At 42.2% G+C, this 24068-nt stretch overlaps 1 protein-coding gene across 2 annotated transcripts; it reads right to left on the reverse strand.

Annotated features, from left to right (window-relative positions):
- Window positions 1-75: 75 nt before the first annotated feature.
- Window positions 76-24068, reverse strand: aclya (ATP citrate lyase a). Of its 2 annotated transcripts, XM_084072702.1 has the most exons (28): window positions 23893-24068; window positions 22552-22674; window positions 19601-19663; window positions 19264-19454; window positions 15705-15784; window positions 13823-13953; window positions 12497-12615; window positions 11787-11923; window positions 10526-10587; window positions 10312-10429; window positions 10049-10203; window positions 8893-8986; window positions 8522-8551; window positions 7615-7756; window positions 7014-7182; window positions 6805-6909; window positions 6480-6676; window positions 6260-6341; window positions 6000-6110; window positions 5759-5886; window positions 5067-5160; window positions 4630-4784; window positions 4396-4546; window positions 3591-3734; window positions 3366-3479; window positions 3025-3107; window positions 1505-1581; window positions 76-1402 (listed from the first exon to the last, which is right to left on the reverse strand). In XM_084072702.1, exons 1-28 carry the CDS (start codon window positions 24049-24051, stop codon window positions 1308-1310), a joined length of 3309 nt encoding a protein of 1102 aa, XP_083928828.1. In that variant the 5' UTR covers window positions 24052-24068; the 3' UTR covers window positions 76-1307. The 2 variants fall into 2 exon arrangements, with proteins under 2 accessions (XP_083928828.1, XP_083928829.1); XM_084072703.1 differs by lacking the exon at window positions 8522-8551.

Consider the following 24068-nt stretch of genomic DNA (forward strand, 5'->3'; position numbering starts at 1 on the left):
TCTCTCTCTCACACACTCTCATTTGTTTCAGCTTGGAACCAAATAAGATCACAATAATAGAAAAAAAAAATTACACCAAGTTGCATATATTTTATTTGACTAATTTACACAATTTATACAACAGATTTGAACGGAGATAATATTTAGTTCACACATAACCAAAGTTAAAACAGGTAATACAAGACAACACAGTTTTAAGACAAAAAGGTAATGGTTGGCCACAATAGCAGTAACATGTCAATTGTGAGTCATTCCTGGTGAGCGGGGCTTTTCTGGACCTCATACATCTATCTGCAACAAGTTTGTAGTTTTACATTTTAATAATTATCTAGTAATTAATGACGTCAAAGCTGAATCTACTGTATAGTAGCTTACATTCTTTTGAGGAATTGCAGATTTGATGAAAATAAAATTCTAAAAATATTAAATGAGAGCAACCTGATAAAAATTAAAGCCCCCTAGAATCCCCCACTTGATGTTGCATTCTCTTGGAACAACAAATGGCACTCCATACTAGGAATGACTCAAATACACCTCAGCCAATGCAACAGAAACGTTACAGAACATCAAATCAAAACTGTTACATTCTTGTACCTTCATTTTTACCGTTACAACATCTATAAATAAATAAAGCTCTGATCTACAGTATGTTCTTAAACAATAGCTATTAGCTAGCTAGACATTATTGCACTACAGTATCATCCCTTATCGCAAGCTCATGATTCTGATATGGCACTTGAGACAATGAAGAAAACCGCACTGAGACACAATAGTATGTGATACAGACAAACTAGCTTTACATAGTTATGTTGTAATATTTGGGGCGAATAAAAGTACTTCACTGTGGTAGCTAAAACGCAGTAAACATTGTAATCTCAATTTCCACTGGCAATGTTGGCACAATAATGTCTGATCACAGAAAATAACTTATAATAACAGATCTTCTAGTGAAGAACACATTGACACTGACCACGGTTGTAAAAGTATAAATTACGCTTAACTTTACAACACAAAGGGCCAAGAGTCCATCCATTTTACATCCTAATTATCTCCCTAGTTCAGATCCCAGCTTTGTCTCAGATGGGCCTTCATTGTTCTGTGGGCTTTGCCATTATTCTCAGGACTGCAGCACTAGCTAGTAATAAAGACTAAAACCATACGCTTAAAACTCTTTGCAATTTACAGCTACAGTATATTAATAACATCTTCCCTATATATTGCCACCACTTTGGGTAACAGATCACAGTACAAGGGGAGTTACAGGGTCTAGGGTGAGGGCTGGCACTTTCTGGTTTGGTCTCTTTGTTTTACATGGACATGTGTTCTGGGAGCACATAGGAGATGTCATCCCAAGGGTGACGGTACAGACCCTGCTTCAGCCTCTTCTGGTCCAGGTAGTGTCCTGAGAAATGACAAGATCATCATACATTATCATGGGTGTTTCTTGCATCTCAAATGTTACAATACAATAAGTGTTAACTGAGGACAAAACAACAAGTCTCACCAATGAATCCCATGCTGCGTCCCAGGACAAAAATGCCATTCAGAGCACCAATCTCCACAAACTCATCAGCCTCATCCCTGTAGAAAACAAAACAATAAGGAAACTCTCGCACAACAATTGCATCTAGAATGCCATGGTCGATATCAGTGTTGCCCGGTTCACAACACCATGAATCAGCCCCTCTCTTTGATTTACTTGTTTTTACACAGAGATGAAAGTAAGCCTTTTCTTTTTTTCAAATACAGAATTTGAGGGTACTATAAACAGAGTACATTAACATTATGATCTCATGGAAGCTCTTTCTATGATTACTACCAATTAAGCATGACCATTCCCTGATATCTTAAAACAAGAAATGGCATCGCTCTAATGCAGATCTCTTGAATGCAGACTTCATGTGGCTAGCCTGTGCCGTCAGCCATCTACTGTATGACGATATCTATGATGTATGACTCCTAATTCGGGCAAGGTTTCAGCAAGATCAGAGGCCCATTGGCTTCCTGTATGAAATTAAAGTTAAATATAAAAGTGTGCTCTTTGTGGGCGCCAATGGCCTAAGGTTAAGGCGTATACCACATATAGGCTCTAATGCAGCCTGACAGCAAATTGTGGGTTTGATTCCCCGAGCCTGATGATCTTTGCTGTGTGTCACTCCCTGTCTTTCTCTCTCTGTTTCCGTCATTCTCAACCGTACAAAAAGCCCCCAAAATAAAAATTTACATTCACAATCAGAATTTTGTCATATGCAGTATGAAAACCCTGTTTGGCGGTCAATGGCACATGATGCACGAGAGCATTTGTGCCTAATTTGGTGAAAAAATAAATCAAATGAAGTTTCTGCATTTGCAGCATTTTGTGGCGTGTTGAAGTTAAATCACTTTTGGCTCTGCTTTGTTTAAAAGCCACAGGGCCGGAAAAGTATAAAATATATTTAAATATTTTTCTTTCTTTTCCTTTTTTTAAAGGTTAGGTATTTCCATGGTTTACTGGCTGTGTGCCACGCAAAATTTGGCGGTGATCTGTACAGCGGCTTGTGAGATCAGCTCTGGACACAAAGAGACACAGACAGACACTCTTCTAGACAGCTCGCCTCTGAGAAGCCATGCCATTAAAAAAAAAGAAGACATTTGGTAACTGGCACTTTAAAGGTAACCTGACGCTGCCAGATCCAATAAGCCTGTTTCACACATTTGTTTCACTGGTTACTTTAAAGGGACAGTTCACCCCCCAAAATGACTTTTTTCTATCGATTACTCACCCTATGGAGACTTGAATTCATGGATATTCTTTTGTTTTTGTCGCATTCCTAAGATAATTTGATGACCAGCAGACAGGTAGGTAGCAGTTCCGGTAGGAGACACAGAGGAGACTCTTTGTGTCTCCTACCGGAACCACTGCCGGTCATCAAATTATTGGCTTAGGAATGCGACAAAAAATCTAATCGATAGGAAAAAAAACATTTTTGGGGGTGCACTATCCCTTTAAGGGCGGATGGAATTTATTATCCTAGAGGGCATTACCTTGTGAATCCATCACAGGTCCTGAGCAAATCCACAAAGGCCACACCAATGAAACCATCCACATTCAGGATCAAGTTGGGTTTCTGATAAAGCAACAGAAGGAAAGAAACATAATTTAGGATGGACCACAGACCTGATGAAGAGTTTAGGCTCATAACATTACTTGTGGTGGAATCAATTAAAAGACATTTGAGCATCCAGCAGCTAGTATTTAAACATTATCTATTCTTACTTGTGCACTGGTGTTACGCACCGAAAATAGTAAATCAGGCATTATTGTTTGGATGTGCTTTTAAAATGCAGGAAGGGAGTAAAGACACACAAGCGGACTTCATTCTTACCTTGGAAGTGGTGATCTTCTCCACATCCAAAGCATAGTCCAGAAGCTGGGTAGCAGGGAAATGCTGCTTCACAAAGTCCTTCAGGATCTGCACTCTCATGTCTGGGTTGTTAATCTGCACACACGCACACACACACACACTTCTTGAGATGTGTAGAGAAAAAGACCCATGTAGAGAAGAACAGCGATGTGTTAGCACACAAACTGAAGGAGGCTTGGCACTCACCGACTTTATCCTGTGACCGATGCCCATGATCAGCTTGCCGTCCTTCTTCATTTTGTTGACAAACTCCATGGGCAGCATGCCACTGTCAAACGCCTTGCTGAACTGCTTGGCTGCAGCATCCAGGGCACCTCCAAAACGATCACCCTGAAAAGCCATGGCAGGAAAACATTCAAATTTGGTCATGAACAGACATACAGGAATATAGAGACTTGAGGACAATCTCCCAGCTTTTGTGGTTAATATTGGGTGCAGTAAAAAAAAAATCCACACCAAGCACGATAACTATAACAATAATTCTGTGAATATCCACACTGATGAATGATAACCTTCTGTAAAAATTGTCACCAAACACACTGCACAGTCCAGCTGTGCAGGGGAAGAGAGAGAGAGAGATCCCTGTGGTGCTGAAAGACGCATGCAGTAGGATAAATGGATTATCTGGCTCTGATGATTAATTATAAGGAGGCGAGATAGTTGTAGAAAACCTGAGGTAGTGCCAGCTAGTGTTAACCATTCATAATCGTCTCACCGAGGGTGAGTGAGACCGATTGTCACCCAGATGTCCTTCTGACTGATTTGGTCCTTATATTATAGTTGTGGTGTGGACTCCATCATCCACTTCAGTTAGAACGATTCTTTTAAATTAAAACTAGTAAACATTGTACGGGACAAATATCAACGAAATATCTAGTTATCGATATAGTTACCGTGCTTGGTGTGAACGGCGCTTAAGTCATGAAGTACCTTGTGGATGTGAGATATGCTGATAACATAATATTATGGCTCTGGTTGAGCAATGTCTTACGATGGTGAGGAGTCCAGAGGTAAGGCTGGAGATCAGATCTTTGCCAGCACGGGCACAAACGATCGTGTTGTGGGCACCAGAGACGGCAGGGCCATGGTCTGCAGTCACCATCAGGCACATCTCAATAAACTGACAGGCGTACTTGGGCAACCTACACACGGAATTGGACATCATATAAGTGTCTATTTGTTTCAAAGGAGTTTTCAATTGCAATTGTTGGTTTGAGAAGCTGACCTCCTCTGGAACCAGAGCAGTCCCAGGGTTCCTCCAATGCCCATCTCTGACTTAAAGACCTCTGTGATGGGCATGCCTGCGTAGATCAGCTCCTGACCCCTCTCGTCACAGATACTGCTCATGAATGAGGCTGGCTTACGGATCAGACCCAGCTCCTGGAATGGCAGGAAAAACAAAAATATCACTCAAGGCACCCTTTGTTTTCCATCTATTCCCGAGTAGCCTGATCTGATGTAAAACTAAATAGTGAACTCTCAGCTAAAAAAGCCCACCCATCATATTGATCTCACAGAGACGTGATTAAAGTCTGATTTATACTTCGGCTATTTTTGCCCCGGGACATTGTCGTATGACTTTGTACAAGCTCACAATGCGTCACATCGCATGGTGACTGGTGACACTGTTGGACAATGGAGTATAAATTAGGCAATACTCACCCGTGCCCAAGAGTAGTCCATTGGTACAGTGGGAGGGGGCACTTCTGCTGCTGGCACAATGACTCCTTTGGAAACAAGGTCATCATACACCGATCTGCACAAAGAAAAAGCAAACTTAAAGGACTACGTCAATACATGTCAATGTCTATTCACAGCTTTGGTCATATATCATAAATAAACATAGACCATTTTACTGTTAATGGCCACATATACTATTTTACTGTTAATGGCTTCACTCTAAATATGTTGTGTTTATTTACCTTTGTCTCTATAGTCATTCAAACATGACCAAATGTACTGGAATAACTGAGTCAATATTGGCTAAACATCATTTCCACAGTTAAGAAGTCATGGATGAATGAACTTTGTTTGTAAATCAATTATTTTTTCCAGCGACTGGTTTTGCCTAGACTCACTGTATTGAATTAAACAAAAGTCTCTGCAAGTTGATTTTCACAATGTACTGACATGAACGGTATCCAGTGGCTTCCTTGAAAAATCAAACAAACTATGGCATGCTTCCAAAAATGTTTTTGGTGTATGTCAAGTGTACCATGAGCTGCAGTCAAACGGGTAAACTTGTCAGATAAAATCAATGTCTGAACATACAGTATGTACTGAGGAATATGGATGTTGACATTATATGTAGGAAGGTAGGAGCATGTCTGTGTCAGGTGTTTGTGTATACTGACTTGATTATATCTCCCAGCTCATCAAAACTCTTGGGAACGAAGGCGCCAGCCTCTTTAAGGGCCGTGTTCTTAGCTACTGCTGTCTCAGAGGCCTGGTTGGCACAGGCTCCAGCATGGCCAAACTGGACCTGGGGGACAACAATGAGCGAAATGGATCAACTATTGTATAAATGAAAGACTTTCTCAATATGCAGCTTTTATACACAAACACGATTTTACAGATAACTATCTGCACTCTCACCTCAGAAGAGAACATGGTGGCACAGGTACCAATACACCAGCAAACCACTGGCTTTGTGATCCTGCCTGCCTTTATAGCCTGGCTGATCTTGTATTCTTCTGTACCTCCGATCTACAGCAGGGGTGGGGAGGGTCACAGATAATAGTGTTAACTAATATAAATAATTGTTCACAATGGTATCTAGAAGTAGTGTGACTGTTAGATCACAGGTTCTGAACGTGGGGTCCGGTGTACTGTATGTGTGTTTGCTTATCACTAACCTCTCCTAATACAACAATCATCTTCACATCTGGAGTGTCCTGGTAGCGCATTACGTGCTCTGTGAACACAGACCCGGGGTATCTGAAAAAAAAGGGTCCAGCATAAAGCTTCATTTATAGTCCAGTGCATGATGGTGCCCCTTTCCAAAAATAATTTAAGCTTTACACGTTGATTGTGACTGACATGCAGACACAAAGCAGAGTCCAGACAGTTGCATACCTGTCCCCACCAATGGCCACACCCTCAAAAACGCCATCTGTGGTTCTGGAGATGATGTTGTTGAGCTCGTTGGACATTCCTCCAGAACGGGAGACGTAGGCCACGCTGCCTGGACGGTAGAGCTTAGAGGCAAGGATGTTATCCAGCATGCCCCCCGTGTTCCCAATCTTAAAACAGCCTGGCTTGATGCCTCCAACCTGGATTAAGATTAAAATGTAATGGAGGTTCATTTATATGCTCATACACAGATCTGTTATTTGGTTGATTATGCATAACATACTGTAACACGAAACGTTGTGGAAATTAAGATCCAAGATGGACTTACTGTTGCTGGCCCGATGAGGGTGACTCCCTTCTCATCTGCAGCTTTGATGATCTTCCTGGTGTGAGCTTCAGGGATGCCCTCAGCAATGATGGCAATGGTATGAATCTGAAAGCAGTTGTATTATTATCATGAATTATTTTAAAAGTTGCACCACTATGCGCCTCCTGTGCATGGCGTTAATTCTACGCCGTAGAAGTTATTATTGTCACCTGTGGATACTGCAGGGTTTCCATGGTGCTATCGTAAGCAGATCTCAAGGAGGCAAAGCTGATGAGCACATCGACTCCCGGGTGTTTCTTCATGGCGTCTCCCATGTTCTTATACACAGGTATCAGGATCTCCTTATGGCCCCAGTAGAACTTCTGTTTGTGATCTCCACTGAAACACACATACAGGAGAGTCTGTCATGTGTGAAGCCTCTGCACAGACATACACTATACCATACATTTACAAACGGGTAAAAAGGAAACTTGTTTACTAAGAACAGTGCTTCTCAAAACTGTTTATGTCAACGACCCCCAAATTGATTAGCATTTAGCTGCGTACCCCCATTTGAGAAGATTTCGTGCCAGGACCAAAGCATAAAATAGGGTTAAAGTAGTTAAACTGATTTGATACTAAATTTACTGATTTAGCTGGTGACCCCCTAGGAACCCCTTCAAGGGCCCCTGGGTGTGCCCGCCCAGACGTCACTTTGAGAACCAGTGCTATAAGAGACCCTGCTCAATTTTAAATACCCAAGCAGTGGCACTTACAGCATCACCACGTCAACATTTAATACAGAAACAGGACAGATGACATAACACTTACGTGAACGGGTAGACCATGGCTGCAACTGATGGCTCTTCTCTGGAGCAGACATAATCAAAGTCCATCATACCCTGCACCGCCCTCGTCTGCATACCCCACACGATAGTCTTGGTGTGCTTGCTGAACAGAGCGGTTCCCTTGGCTACATGGACAGGTAAACAGAGTTGCAGATGGAGGAAAGTAAAGTGTGGGCCATAAATTGATGGGTTGTACAGTATGCAACCAAACACACATAAATGTAGATCTATATTTAGATTTTAATGCATATGGGTGGTTGATTTTTAACATGATAAAAAGAAAATCTGCATGGCAATTAAGTTCTATTATAATCATAATGTATGGTCATTCATCTCTAAATTTCAAGTTTACTTTAATCACTGAATGATTATTTACTGAGGATTTCAATGCTGCAGGTTATTTTTGACAGTCAACAACACTCCCACATTTCATTATATTTTAGTGTCATTGTGTACACCCAGTAATATATCTAAATCGATCTATCGATAGATAACAGCTCTTAATATCATTTTATGATTTTCGATTACAAAAGCCTTCTTTTGAATATCACACCATATCACATGTGACACGTCATCTTCAACCGCCCGTATACAATACAAATCTTAAAGGAAACGTTCATGAAGATTCAAGTCCCCATCTTTAAGTTAAAAAGTGAAAGGGCCACACATCAAAAGAACAGACACTGTAAGCAGGTAGAAGTTTTACACGTGACACAAGGCAAGAACTGGAAACCAAAAAATAGCAGCTCAATCAGACCACTTCTGTATGTTTGTCAGACATAAAGCTTATCTAAGAGGGCATCTAGCAGAGAGGGCGAGTAAAGGACAGGAGCGCACAGCCCAGCCGACTCCAGAGCTCTGGGATGATAAACCTATTGGGAATGGCCTACCTCCTGACCTGGCTGAGGAGACCTGGCTCTCTGATACACAATCATGACAACAAAAAGTACAAAACAAATATATCAGTTTGTTATGAACACACGTACAGAAACATGTAATTTATGTTTGCAATCACAGTCAGATAGATAAGTAACTAAAGTGCTGTGGGTTCACTGAGAGAGACTGCAAGTCTCTCAGTTGTCCAAGAGGGGGCACTGTGCCACCTAATCATAAGCTTGACTTGTATAATTACAAGGCCAATGCATCCCTTGTGTAACAATTTAAGACACCCAAGACTCAGCTTTCAGAAAATATTGATTTCATAGTCCCAAGAACCATATTGCATGTCTGTCTGTGTGTGGAAGCAGTGTCGTGTTCTCACCGAGAGCAACACCGGACTTGACTCTCTTGGCAGGTGACCCGTCAGGTTTAGAACTGTTGTCAGAGAAGGATGCGGTCCTGCTGGATGCTGGGGTCTGTAAACACAAAGTGAGAGAAGATCAACATCACTCTGCACCGTTGTGAGCTCGTAGATTGTTGATTTTTTTCAAGTATAACTCAATGTATAATGAGATCCTATTTGAACTTGGCATAAAATTTGAAGGATAGCCATAGAAGTGCAATTACAATTTATAGAATTTTTACTTTTTTATTGCAACTGTTATTAAAGTATACTAATCGTCTAATAATCTTTAATGTACTATGTTTTACTGTTATGGTGTTTTACTTTTTTATGTGTTGACGACACACCAATTTTGCTCCAGAGATGATCAAATGACTATTACTATGTCTATTGCTACATTTGAGTCATGTACTGTAGTGTATGTATGTGTACAAATACTGCATGTCAAAATTCATTAAATAGCAAAAAGGGAAAAGGAAATAAAACGATAAATCAGGAGTAAAATCCCATTGAGATAAAAAAAAATCTTTTTACAAAGGAACAAAGCTGCACACATAATCACTTATAACTACAGACACAATCACGCACACACAAATGCTTCTCTGAAAGCCTATACATGTACATTTCACATTTTTAATGGAAGCCTTAGCCTCCAGGCCATAGCAGTCTATTCTGCCCAGACAGCCATTTCTATCAGAGCGTTACACAACAACCTCCCATGCAACCCGTTGACATACAACGTCACTACAAGGCCTGCTTCACGAACACGACAAGACAGTAATAAACGAACCAAGAGGTTACCACTTAGGGCTGGGCAATATATTGATATTATATTGATATTGTGATATGAGACTAGATCGTTTGGCATTTTGGATAGAGTAATATCGTTAAATAGCATAAGTGTCCTCCTAAGCATTATTTTATACTGTACTGTGAGCTTGTAGATAGGGGCTATCTTTGTTCTTTGTTAAGACCTGAGGCCGATTCTACAAATGCCTTCTGAATGATAGTTCTCAAACATTTTCGTAATTCAAAATGAGTCGAGATTTTTCTATAGCAGATGTACAAGCTCGCAGCATGGCACAAAGTGACGCACTGTGAGCTTGTATATCTGCAACAAGCCACCATGCCATACCGATGAACCCCCACTGGAGTTGAGGAGGAAGTTCGCAGTGTGAGCGGCCACAGGAGGCTCATGGGGGATTGGTCGGTGACCTAGTGCCATGCCAACAATGGCGGTCATGTGGGTTTCTGTGCCGAAGACGTGAATGGGGATCCCAGTGGTCTTGCCTATTGAGAGGACATAAACATTTGGTGTTATGTGTGACAAATGAGCAGACATGCATTTGATGAGAATAAAAGCGGGCGTGAATGAACAGTGTATGTGAGTGCACATACCCACTTCTCCCATGACCCTAAGACCCTCCTGGTAATTGGGACCACCACGGCGAACAAAAATGGTGACCTCATGTTCTTTTAGAGGCCCCTGGTAGTCTCTGATGGCTCTAACAATTCCCTACAAACGAAAAGAAAATGACAACAAAATTACAATCTGAATTCTGAACCACGATATTATGTAGTAATACTCTGAAAATAACATCTCAGTGTCTACCTTAAATGTAGCTGCGACGTTTGTAAAGTTTGCAATGCTTCCTCCAATGATCAGAACCTTTCCTGTAGGCAAGGAAATGATTGCTCAATGAATGGACTACAAATTCAGTCCACTTATAAAAAGGGGCATGAAACCATAGGCTGGTACATAAAAACAAAACAGTTTAAACACAATAATAAGTAACAAGAATTAACAGCAAAGCAGTGCAATGCATACACGCATACTAATACATGTGTGTGTGTGTGTGTGTGTGTGTGTGTGTGTGTGTGTGTGTGTGTGTGTGTGTGTGTGTGTGTGTGTGTGTGCGCGCACACACAGTGTTTTTGTGTATAAACACTGTAGGCAATTGAGTGCTTGGTTCAGGCTAAATGATGTCGAAGGCTGATGTAAAAAGGTGTATTTTGAGTTTACTCTTGAATAAGTTGACAGAGCTAGACTCTCGGATATGGAAAGGGAAATGATTCCAGAGACGAGGGGCTTGATAGGAGAAGGCTCTGCCACCTACTGCTGTGTTATTTATTTTTGGGAGACCGACACGGTTTGATTGTAGGGCTGTGGTACTATAAGGGGACTCACCAAAACCAGGTGTTTCTCCCAGATGGGCGTGGTTTAGCAGGACGTAGCAGTGTGCACACTTCTGACCAAGGCAGGCACACTCTTGCTGGGTGGCCAGTCTGTTTACATTATGTAGCTATAGCTAGCATGATAACGTTAGCTAGCATAACATTTCTATGTATTGAAAAGAAAAAATGTTTAAATAACTAATCCAGGGCTCTAAATTAACCTTTTCTTGGTAGCTCTGGTGCTCCCAACTCAAAGGTTAAGAGCACCAACAAAAATGTAGAGACACACAGCATACACAAACGCACATACAAGCACACACACTGCTACTCACACAAACATGATGTGAATGCAAACGGATAGGGTTGGAAACGTTTATGATGCATGTTTAAATGTAAGTGATATGAAACATATTTCTGGTTGTCGACATTCAACGTATCTAGCATAGCTTGGTACACGGTGTATCGCGCATAAGGCACGATACACCGATACAGAACTCTTTATGGCACAGGACGTAAGGGCCATTGCCGGGCTAAACACCTGTTTTTTGGGGAGTCCCGTAATATAAGGTAAATCTAATGCAGCCTGTCATGTTTTTCCCTGCTGTAGTTTGTAACCTGTGGAAACCGAACTACAAAATCCGCCTATAGCTGGTTTCATCCCCTTGAAGTGAGTATAGGACTCAAACCTCATCTCTTACCTTCACGGTGTTTCTCTCGGGTCATCAGAGACAGGATGGTCTTGGCGTAGTCATAGGTCTGCTGTTCGCTAGGTGCTCCTGAATATTCTCCATAATTGGCCAGCTCATCGACTCCGCCCAGGTCACAGATGGTGTCACTAGGACGAAGAGCATTCATAGGTCATCCACAGAGAGAAAACACAGCAAAATGACAGAAAACAACATTTTAAACAACAAGATTATGCAGTATTGGGGCATTCCACCTGACACCATAAGACTCAGAGCCCTCTTCCGTTCTTTTCAAAATAACAATATAATGAATAAACAACTATTTTACCAGTACACAAGGGGAATAATTAGTCACAGCTTGTGAAACTGCATCTTACGCTTTACGTCCTTTGACAGACAGGCTAGCACAGGAGACATCATTCCTGAATGCCTCCAGACTCTTGCTACAACAGCATCATTAGAGAATCCAATTTAGCTAGCAGACCAACAAATAGAGTCAAGCACGGCTGCTGTACCATCAATCTCACTACTGCATAAGTGCCGTACTTTCCCCCAATGCTAAATTAAATTACACATAACATGATCGAGATTAGGAAGGAAAAGGCAGGGGACAATTTACGAGGACCATAAGAACCACCTAAATAGATTATATTGTTTGTAACTGTTATTTATGTAGGCTATCTTCATGAGTCGAGCACACATCTGTGGTTGAGATTGTTTACCTGTAAACCACTGATGCGCCACCTCCTGCCACCATGGTCCAGATCCTGCCACGGGGGTTGAGCAGGGTTAGTTTAAGACTAGCACCGCTCTTAGCATCCAGGTCGGCAATGTAGGCCTCCTGTAACAGCCAAGGGGATGATCAGTCAATCAGAGGTTAGAGGACTCTTAAGTAAAGAACGGAGGAAGCGGTTTTCTAATTGTGGTTGCAATCAGGGCAGACACTGTACGAGCCCCACTCCATCTATTGATTCATGATTGCGGATGTAGCCACACTTTAAAAGAGTCAGACATTTCAGAAGGGAGCCTGTGTGACAATACAAAATATGGGATAGAAGATACAATATATGGTTTAACACTGGGACAAAAATGTTAGGATTAATCCGATGCCCACGCTACTCGTTTGTGACAACCAGGGCCACAGCTGGGGACCTCAGAGTACACACATCCAATCAAAGGCGCCTGCTGTCCCTCATCTCCACCCCAGAGTCACAGCAACCCAATTAGACAAACCCGTCTGGTACCCAGACAGTCTGTCTCAAACGAGCTCTTCCAGGAACAACATACCTGCACACATACAGTAAACGTGACATGCAAGCCTAAAACCTAAAACCCAAGTAATCAAATTATTCATTCATTCATTCAAGATGTATTTATTCTTGAAATTACACTAATTACACAAGTAATTAAACACATTTGCAGTGATAATGAAATCCAACACAGTAAAATCCTCAGTGTTTATCCATTTGTAACTCCAAGAGTGTACAAATCTCTCTTAGCTAAATTAACACTCAGGATTTTACTGTGAAGCTAGAATTTAAAGTGTCCCCAAGAAAAGGACACTTTCATAACCCAATATTTAGTGTCCAGCGAGACAACCTTTAGTGGAGGAGGGTACGTCTGCAGATGTACCCAGCCAGAATGAGTCATAAGGGCTGATTAACAGCTCTGCTATTAGCTTTCCCCTTAAGCAATTCCATGCGGGGCGGCAGGGACCCAAACCACAGTCAGAGGAATAAAACAGTCACACTGAGGCAAATTACGTATGTATGAAGTACCAACTGGATTACCGACTGTGACGCGAGGAAATATGAATTCAAACCACAGAAAAACAATTACAAAAAAACAATTATTTACAATTACAACACCCTCTCTAGATTATACAATCAAAGAAAAAAAGCTAGAATAAAAAAATTGCTATGTTGTGCAATCCGCTTTTCTGCCCTACTTGAGAGCTCGTTTGAACATTCTTGAAAAATAAACAAACACTCAATGCGGCTGATCTTAAATCTGATGCATGGCTACAGTAGTGGCAACAGTACTCTTACCTCAGGATAGGCCTCTCTGCCGAAGGGGGGAGGGAACTCCACGTCTCCCCACTTAGCTTTGCAGATGTAGTCAGCCGTAGCATCAATCTTGGCTGCCATGTCGAGCACATACACGCCAGCCTTGGTAACCACTGATGGTGGAGAGAGAGGTCAGAGTGAGACATACGATGGGTGTAATATCAGAGATGGCTTATTAAGACGTATTAAGGCCTAAGAGCCACATCCACCTACTGACGTTTGCTTGGGTTCAGGTCTGAGCTAATCAGACGACTGGTCTCCGTTTGGGCTAGCATCCACTTGCATCCCTTCTACACCATCATTAACCACTTAAACCCTATATACTTTGTTGACCGGGTCCCCCAGGTGTCTATAGTTGGTCTCCCCCCTTTTCCCTCCACACAAAATCTCTCTAAAAAATAGCAGCTCTGTAAGCTCACAAAACCTCGCACTGGGTTCATGTGGTTAATGTGGGAGGCAAGATAGATCAATCTTTTGCTGCATTAATACATGTTAAGGTAATTTTGTATGAATATTATCACAGTATTTGGACCACTTTGCTGTCATTAAAGAACGACTTCACCGATTTTCAACCTATCTTCATATAATTGGTCCTCACTAATATAAATGGTACCATTTTTTTCTACTTGGTCTGTGTCTCATAGGAGGGCTGTGGACAGTCCAGAAACCCGTCTACCAGTGACATCATCGTTAGGCATGATTGTTTTTTCCAACAAGATTTCACATTTCTTATTTAGATTTTTATTAACACGAGAACAATGGCTTCTTTTATTGCATTGCAACTTTCCAGGAATAGAAAGCCTGCAGTTTCTATTAGCTTGGATTCCCCATTGATGATGTCACTGGTAGACGGGACTCTGAACTGTCCACAGCCCTCCTCTGAGACACAGACCGAGTAGATTTTTTTTTTACCATTTTATCATGAGTACTAGTGAGGACCAATTATATGAAGATAGGTTGAAAATCGGTGAAGTCGTCCTTTAATTACTCTACAAATAAATAAAAATGACATCTTTAAATAGAAGATGGGAAAACAAGAGGGCCATCATGCCCACCCACAGGGGACGCCACCACCTTCCTGCTCTCCCTGCAGGAGGTGTAAGACATAGGGATGTGGTGTAGGGGAGACGGGGGGGATGGGGCATCAAAGCATTGAGAGGCAGTCTGAGCAATCCCTGCCACCTCCACGTGAGCAGCTGCCAGTGGGCATACTGGTGCCCAATTACTCCATCATAAACACGCACTGCCATCATCAAACAGTAGGGGGATGAATTATTGAATATTTTTCACCCCCAGTGTTATTATGTAGGAACCAATTTCAGCTCCTCGATTTGGTACCAAGATTATTATTTCCTTTTGATGTCCGCCTTCTAATTTCAGAGTCTTCATGACAAATTTATGGCCGCTATTTTTAAATAAGAGTATGATGAAACATTAAGGAGGACTTGCTTAGACACAGAAGAATCACAGAGTTTGGGTTGTAGTAGAATCATGGAGTAGTGTAGTGCTGTAGTGGAATCATGGAGTAGGGGTTGTAGTGTAATCATGGGCTAGTGTAGTGTTGTAGTGTAATCATGGAGTAGGGGTTGTAGTGTAATCATGGGCTAGTGTAGTGTTGTAGTGTAATCATGGAGTAGTGTAGTGCTGTAGTGGAATGATGGAGTAGGGGTTGTAGTGTAATCATGGGCTAGTGTAGTGTTGTAGTGTAATCATGGAGTAGGGGTTGTAGTGTAATCATGGAGTAGTGTAGTGCTGTAGTGGAATCATGGAGTAGGGGTTGTAGTGTAATCATGGAGTAGTGTAGTGCTGTAGTGGAATGATGGAGTAGGGGTTGTAGAAGAAGTCAGGTGAGGTAGAAACCTACCCAATGGGTTAATTTCCAAGTATGTGAAGAACAGGTCTTCATAAAGGTTGAAGAGACCCACAATGAAGTTGGCCAGTATCCTGAAAAAAGCACAAAAAGCACACATTAGATTCGACTCTACAGCTCTGATAATGCTTGTTACGGTGACTGCAATTAACTGGGATCATCCAGTGACAACTGCTATTACAACCTATTGTAGCAAACAAGTCTCCTGTTAACACATCGGGTGCCAAACACGGTCTGAACCGTGTGTTTACATAGTGGCGGTTCCGAAGCTTCGGTGCCGAACACGGTCTGAACCGTGATTTCAGTCTTTTTGTTTTTTTCGTTTTTCTCCGCGCGGGCGGGGCTAGAGCAGCTCTGGGAGCACCCATTGTAATCCTGCGAAGGAAGTGCCAGATCACTCACCGGAAACACTTTTTTTCCCCCCATCCGGTTCCTGTCTATTTCCTACTTTGAAACGCCTATATCTCCGAATCTGTTTCCTGTGGGGAAAAACGGTCATGCGCGATGCGCGATCCACCCCCCGTTGTAACTCGGCAGGGTAATGTTATGGTTCCAGCCTGTAGCCAGGCTCATGGCAGAACATGAATCGATGCTTTTTTTTGCGTGGATTTGCTTGTAACGCACGTGGAAACAACAAACAGCAAAGCGCAGTCAATGGGAGAATGCTGGCACCCACGGTAAGTTGTTATGAAAAAACGCTGGCACCCGATGTGTTAATAGTTTTTCTGAAACAATCCACACGCATATGATTTCAGGCCTATTCATATCCATATATTACTTTTAATTGATGATAAATTGGAAGTCGGTGGGACCACCCACCAAGTTTGGAGCATGCTGAGAACTGGAGTTATGGCGGTTTAAATCCCAGCCAATGGGAACGCAGAGGGGGTGGGGCAATTACAGCCCACCCCGTAAGACCAACTACCAAGTTTGAAGGCTTTAGCATGCTGGGAACAGCAACACAGAGGGGGCAGGGCATCTGCACATTTCAGCCCGTCCCTATTGGCCGCCTCAGAGCACCCACCAAGTTTGGGAACTTTAGCATGCTGGGAACTGGAGTTACGGCTGTTTAAAGCCCAGCCAATAGAAACACAGAGGGGGCGGGGCATCCACAAATTATAGCCCGTCCCTATTGGCCGTCTGAGAGCACCCACCAAGTTTGGGGCCTTTAGCATGCTGGGAACTGGAGTTATGGCTGTTTAAACCCCAGCTAATAGGAACATAGAGGGGGCGGAGCAATGCACCCAGGGGCCCCTGGGTGTGGCTATTCTGAGAGCAGACCCCTGACCAGTGTTTGTGCCAAGTTTAGTGCGGATCGGAGCAACGGTACGGCTCGCAGGTCCACATGTTACGCTTGTGACGTCCGCCATCCACCGTCCACCGTCGGTTGACCCTTTAAGCAATTTTTATATAGGATGACGCTATAGGAAAGGCCACCAAAATCTGCAGTGGCCATCGTCTGGGTAGCATGAATATGCACAGTAAAGTCATAAAGCAAACCAGACAATAAACAAAGGTATTTTGGATTGTGTTTGGGAGTAAAGAGTAAGATTCATGGAACAACATTGCCATTAGGCATACTCCTCCTAGTAGAAACAACTGCTACCATCATTAAAATAGAGTCAAGGAGTGAGGGGCAGTAGCACTCCAACAGCAGCTACTAACCAGCACCAGCAAATTAATTTCAGTGAGCAGCTTGCTCCAGAGAAGGAAAAATCTAATTTGCTCCATCCTCTTCCACCTGTCAAAACAGAGCAGAAACGAATGCGGTTTGTGAGAGGAGGGGGCGGTGGGGGCTGGGGGGTTGGTGGTGGAGGCGATGTTTGGCTCTTCCCTCCTGCCTGTCAGTTGTGCAGGCAGCTTGGTGCCTTTGTGACCATCCTGTCAGTCCTTCGTCAGTTCTGTGACTGCCCTGTGGGGAAGAATCGTGACCCAACCCAGTGACTCAGCTCCTCATGTCAGGGTCTGACGGCTGGGTGGGTGGGGTAACGGGACCCCTCTCAATTCTGATCCAAACAAGGGTGAGTGGAAGGTGAAGGGGGGGGGGGGGGGGAGTGGCTGTGGTGAGGGGGGTTGGCATTTGGAGTTTATGCAGAGCCGTCTTCCTCAATGTCAGCCAAGACAGTGAGACCAGCCAGAACCTGGCTTTAACAAGTGCTCCTGGGAAGATGGAGGTATGTGTGTGTGTTGGGGGGGGTAGACGATGGACGATATGGACGTGCTCTAAGGAACGGGGGATGGGGGTGATCGAAGAAAAGCGCAGCAGAGAGAGTTTGTCATTTGTCTAATGGAATCCCTCCGCCCTTCTCCTCCCCTGCCTCCACCTTCACTGCAATACATTAAAGTGCTCTCTGCCACTGCCACTGTATTTTCCAGCATATTGGCAGCAAGCCCCAGAAACATAAAGCAATATGCCTGCCCAGTCCTGTCTAGCCTTTATATTATAGAATAAATGTATGTGGATAGAATATGATATTAGAAGTATGCCCATAGTTACATCGTCATGAAAGTGAAAGCTTATGAAGCTAATTAATTCATTAATTGCAATACATCAAGTCAATACATCATGAAGACAAATCATAATAGCCTCACAATGTACTTAAGTCACTCCAAACAACAACAGACAAAAACAGCGTTGGATGGTGGAATCTGATGGTGAGCAAACTGTATCGTTTAATTTTGCCTTATTATCTGGGGCCTATTTGCATATTGTAGATGTGCACAGATACAGGTTGTTCCTTCACTTAAACCAAGATAAAAACATAACACATTTTGTAGATTTACAGGTGAAATATGAATATGAATGGTCGATTGAAGTGAATTTGTCAATGTAACTGCTTCCTTATCTGAATAACTTGCACACATGAGCTACGTCCAACTCAGAATAGGAGCTATGGTAATTCACTTGATATTCATAGTATACGATGTGTTTTGCCCAACAGTATGTTGCAGTGCCATGGTTGTCAATTATAATGCTATTTGATTACACTCTCCTGTGTTTCACCAAGATGTCTGCAATCGAACGCTATGAATACATTGTAGGCACTGAGTTTTGTTTTAGTTTTTTGCATGAGCTGCAGTATTCTTTGAGATGGGGACTTGTGCACAGTGGATAGCTTCATGTGATCAGAGTAAGTTATCCTATAAAAGGAAAAATAAGGGGGTGTGTCCACATAAAACACCTTTTGAGTTGGCAGCGCCAGTCTTCCATGTATTTCTACTGTATGGTAAAGACACGCTGGTGCGCTCCTCTTCCCAGCGCTGACCATCATGCTTCAGCGCTCCCGACGCCCAATGTTTTTTTGGCGCTTCAAGCTGGAAATAGTTCAACTTTTGTAAAGGAGCGCTGGTCATTTGATCCTCCTGATTGTTATTGCTAATAACGCAGATGACAGGACGTTTGAGCAGTGTGCACCTCAATGGTTGATAGGTTCGAACAGTGCGGGCATCACTCGCTGTGTGCGAGCGCTATGGACATGATATTCAAAGCACTCCACAGCTCAAAAGGCTTTCTCTGTGGACACGGCCCCTAACCCTCTCTCATGCAACTCACGCTTTCTTGTCATTGGAGACATGGGTGAGGAGGTTTGTGATGACAGAGTCCTCGCTGATCTTTTCATCTATCCCGACTAGCAGCTTCTTAGCCTTGGAATCCACATCGCCAACATCCACCCCTCCCTCATGGTGAAACAGGAGGTAGTCGCCCTCCCGGGCTGCATATACACACATGTAGAACTCCTCCTCCTGAAGAATGGAGATTCAAACAACAGAACATATATAACAATATGTATTTGAACGGGACAAGGCAGGGTACATGATATGTTTGGATAAGATCTGTTATGCTACAGTATCTGTTACCTGTACCTGGAGATGTCCAATGCGTGCCTTACCTGCTTGTGGGCAACAAAGGGTTCAATGAGGAAGTTCTTTAGGATTCCCTTTGCTTTTCCCACCTGAGGATCACACAAAACACAATTTCATCAGAAGCCAGACATCAAACATTTGATGGATAATAGATGATGAGAAAGGGTCATCGAATAATTGATTAGTTTAATGACAGAAAATGTTTCTCATTACATTTTAGTAATCAAATAATGATTATAGTCATATAGCATGTCAAATGTGTATGTACTATTTACCATTTCACCAAAATGTGAATTCTTATTTTATATTCTAAAATGAGTGGTTATGTTTCTGAATGTTTGGTCATGCTGAAAATAGTTTCAGATAACTTGTGATGACCATTTACCATAATTTTGTACTTTATTACCTTACTGGCATTTATTGGTCTAACAGCTAGACACATTAGCCATATTAATTGATTATGAAAATAAAAGTTTGGACAATGCAAAGATATTAGCGATTTTCGGAATCCCATTGAAGACACCCACGTCGTTCTGATGTGGAAGGTTCACATGAATGCTACAGCCATTTATAAACCAATGACCACTGGTGTCTAGAACACACAGTAATGCAGACAGTGAAAGGTAAAACCCATCTCATTTCTATTCAAAATGACAGGATAAAAAAAAACACGTAAGATTGTCCCTAGCAATCCGATTTCAAAATGAAGTCAAGCAGGAAAAATAAAGTGTCACCATGTATTGCTACAGGCAAGGCCCTGCTCATTTGGAGTGGCTGTCACAATGCCCGTGTTAAATGCCACAAGGCACGAAGGATCCAGGAACTGCCAGCACGCAGCCAGCCACAGAGAAGAAAGGAAGAGAGGGAGAGGCTTGCCGGTTTGAAGAGAACAAATAAAACAGAGCCGATGAAGGGAGAGTAGGCCTGTCAGAATTACAGAACATAATCGCCTGATTGCAATTATTTGAACCAATCACAGTTCTTTTTTATAATCGTTTCCATTCATCTGTATAAAAACAGCTGGATGGAATTAGTATTACTATTTCCACATTGTTGTCCGCTTTTAACCTAATCCATATTTTGGGCATTTAGATCACCTATTTTTGATTTTAAGTATAACACTTTTAAGTATATGGCCTGTTTTGGCCACAGTATATTATTTACTTTGATTGGTACCGGTCGTCGCCTAATCATTTTTTTGCAGTGGGCCTATTATTGAAATATACAATCTTTGTTTACAAAGCCTAAAAGGCTAACTGAAATGTATTTTGTATCCAGTGCTTAATGCCAAAAACACAATTAAAGTCATTAATCGCAATTATTTGTATGATGATTAATCGTCAATTGGAATGTAAAGATAATGACTATGGGAAAGAGGAAGGCCCATCTGATGGAAACCTATATGGGTTCAAGTCAATTGAGCTTCCTAGTCTGCCACGCTGAGAAAGAGGAGAGGAAAAAGGGCATTTAACGTATAATGTGAAAATACAGCCCATTTGACATAAAACTGGGAGTTACTGGACAGCTGCAACTTGGAAATAGAATTTGCAAAACAAGAAAAAAGGGAGTTAGTATATACTATAGAGAGACAAATGTGTGCTGTCAAACTAAATTGTTTAGTCACTGGTCTGTTCCCCTAGCTACCACTAGTTCTGTCTTCAAGACACAATAGTCAAACACAGGCAAGATTGCACAATTAAAAGACTGTTCAGACATAAATAAGTGACATCATCCTGTGTGGAAGAAACCTCCCACTGTAAGGACAGGTATAACAAGAATATAGTGGCCTCGTCAAACAGAGGCAAAACACTGTAGATGAAGAAATCAAGATGGCCTCTTATTCATTCATGTTAAAATCCCATATCTGATATTTTAAATACATTTAATGTATCTATTTATCTACAACAAATCGTGTAGATCTTTCATCACAAGGTAAAAACAAAACACAGATAGAAATGCTATACTGGAAGACAACATACAGTATGACATCATTATTTATTGCCACTTGCAGCCACTGACAGCTTCATCTCAACTGACTGGTAAATGATGCACCCAGTCACCCAGCTGGTCTGCCTGCCTGAATCTCTAAGTCTTTCTCACACTCATGCGGCCGTTTTGGCAAATTATAGTTTGTCTTTAAATGTCTTGATGAATTGAATACACAGGACCTTAATGGAAACAAGCCCTGAGGGCTTATCTGGGTTATCCTTCTAGCATTCTTTTGTATAAATCTGTGCCACGTGCCTTGTTTTTGCAAACAGTTAATAAAGTATTCAATCAATCAACACACACACACACACACACACACACACACACACACACACACACACACACACACACACACACACACACACACACACACACACACACACACACACACACACACACACACACACACACACACACACACACACACACACACACACACACACACACACACACACACACACACACAAAATGCTTTATGAACTAGGGCCTAGGTTTATGAGGCAAGCCGCCATCTAAGTGGCAGAGTGATAGATCTGTTGCATTGCTGCTACACTGACTGGACTAAATGTGTTTACTCACTGGCAGCTGACTGCTCTACTGGTTGGCTGAGAGGGAGCTCATTAGCAAAGCATCCAGATGTTTGGACAACACTGCTATATATCAGGAAAATACACAACACAAGAATCTAAAGGGCCTGATACACTTGTGTATGTGTATGTGTGGTGTCACATGCCAGAAATAGCAGATGTACAAGCCCACAATTTGCCCTGCGACACGTTGTGAGCTTGTAGATCAGCTATTTTCGGTACGTGACACTGGTGCGCACTGAGCGCACCAGTGTTGAGTATAAATCCAGCTTAACAGTCTAAATGGAGGAAGAAAGGTGAAGGAAGGAAGGAAGGTTACATTGATTGAAGGAGTCTTCAATAAACCGTACGTGTGTGCGTTTTAGACAGTGCTAAGAGCAGACAGTGGGTGGATGACTTACTGTTGTTTCTTTCATGAGGCGGAGCTTCAGCCATTCTCTGACGCCATCCAGGTCCAGATTGACTCCCACCAGTCCCAGCTTCCCTCGCCTTTTGATCAGCTGGTCAGGTTTCACAACCAGCCTCTGAGGAAAGTAGACAACGTGTTGGCAGACACTATCTTTCTTAGGAACGACGGTAAAATTAAGTATTCAATTTAACCTTTTCTTTTCACCTAAATATGGTACATTTTTTTGTAAAGTACATAAAATAAACAAATGTGTGGCAGATTGGAGAGAAAAAAGAAATAAGAAGAAGTAATACAAATGTCACTATGTAAATAAATAATAACTTTTGCATCCAAAGAGGATCAATTATTTTTTCTTTTTTTCCCCAGTTTTTACTTAAATAAAAATAGGCATGGCATGCTTATATTTTCACTTCATTTAGAGCCAACATCAAGTCCCAAAATAAATTCACAGAGCTGAGCACCTTTCTGCGGTGGCCCTTCAAAAGCTGAGTCCTGAGTGTTAAAATGTAAGAGTGTACAAATGTAACCAAATGGGTCCTTTTGATTACATTTGTACACTCTCAGGGTTAAATTCACACTGAGTATTTTACCGTGTACATGAAACCCCTACCACCCACCCTACTAGCTCATCTCATTGGTGGCTCCAACATAGAGAATGACTTATGAGACTGCAGCCATTACAATCTGGGGGCCTGCCAGCGAGCTCAGGAAAAAAGGGCCAAGGGTGAAAGTGAATGCAATTTGCTAATCAATTCTGGCACATCAGCTATCTCCCTACATACCTTACAGATAAAACAACCTTGTGACAGAGCAGAAACAGGGAGAAGGAGGATGACATTTTACCCTGCCAGATGAGTCACAACATAAAATCAGATTAACTTCTATTACAGTCCCTCTGTCCGTGGTCCTGAAGTGACTGAATCTTCCTAATGTGCATGTCACTTAAAAAAAAGCCACCATAAAGTACATTCCCATGTAGCCGACCATTCTCCTATACATCTACTTAAGTTTTATTTCCATTCGGCTAGCAGAGGAGCTGTTGGGAAGCCCTGCCCAGCTGTGATGTCTGTTAACAAGCACCAAGAGACCACTCATCTAGACAAACTAATAAAATAAAGATTCCTTTCACGCAGGCTAATCTCATAATGTGCTTTCATGACGGTTATGAGCCATAAATGTACAATATGACTCCACTCACTGCAGTAGGAAATATTAAGAGCAAAATGTTTCCATCTGTAACTAAGAGTGTACAAAATCTCATTGGTGACTGGAGAGTTAAATTAACACTCAGGATTGTACAGTGTCATGACAGTCCTGCAGGCATATACCTCACCTCTGTGAGTAGCCAGGGGTGCTCCTGTGCCAAGCGGTCAAAGTCAGTCTCGGCCGTCACGTTGGCATACCGGAACCGGTTCTGGATAGCAGCTGATGTACAGATGTACTTGTAGAGGAACTCTTTTCCTGTCTGCTCGGAGATGGCTTTGGCTGACATGACTGCCTGGGTTAGAG

Source organism: Gymnoscopelus microlampas (genome assembly GCF_963454915.1).
Source record: "Gymnoscopelus microlampas genome assembly, chromosome: 11".
Taxonomy (NCBI): Eukaryota; Metazoa; Chordata; class Actinopteri; order Myctophiformes; family Myctophidae; genus Gymnoscopelus; species Gymnoscopelus microlampas.

Excerpts from the sequence above, each read along its gene's own strand:
- aclya (XM_084072702.1), bottom strand. The coding sequence starts at position 24,051 with ATGTCAGCCAAAGCCATCTCCGAGCAGACAGGAAAAGAGTTCCTCTAC. Across the intron at positions 22,675-23,892 it reads ACCCCTGGCTACTCACAGAG|AGGCTGGTTGTGAAACCTGA; the intron begins GTGAGGTATATG and ends TACTTTCCTCAG. Across the intron at positions 3,480-3,590 it reads TCGGTCACAGGATAAAGTCG|ATTAACAACCCAGACATGAG; the intron begins GTGAGTGCCAAG and ends GCGTGTGTGCAG.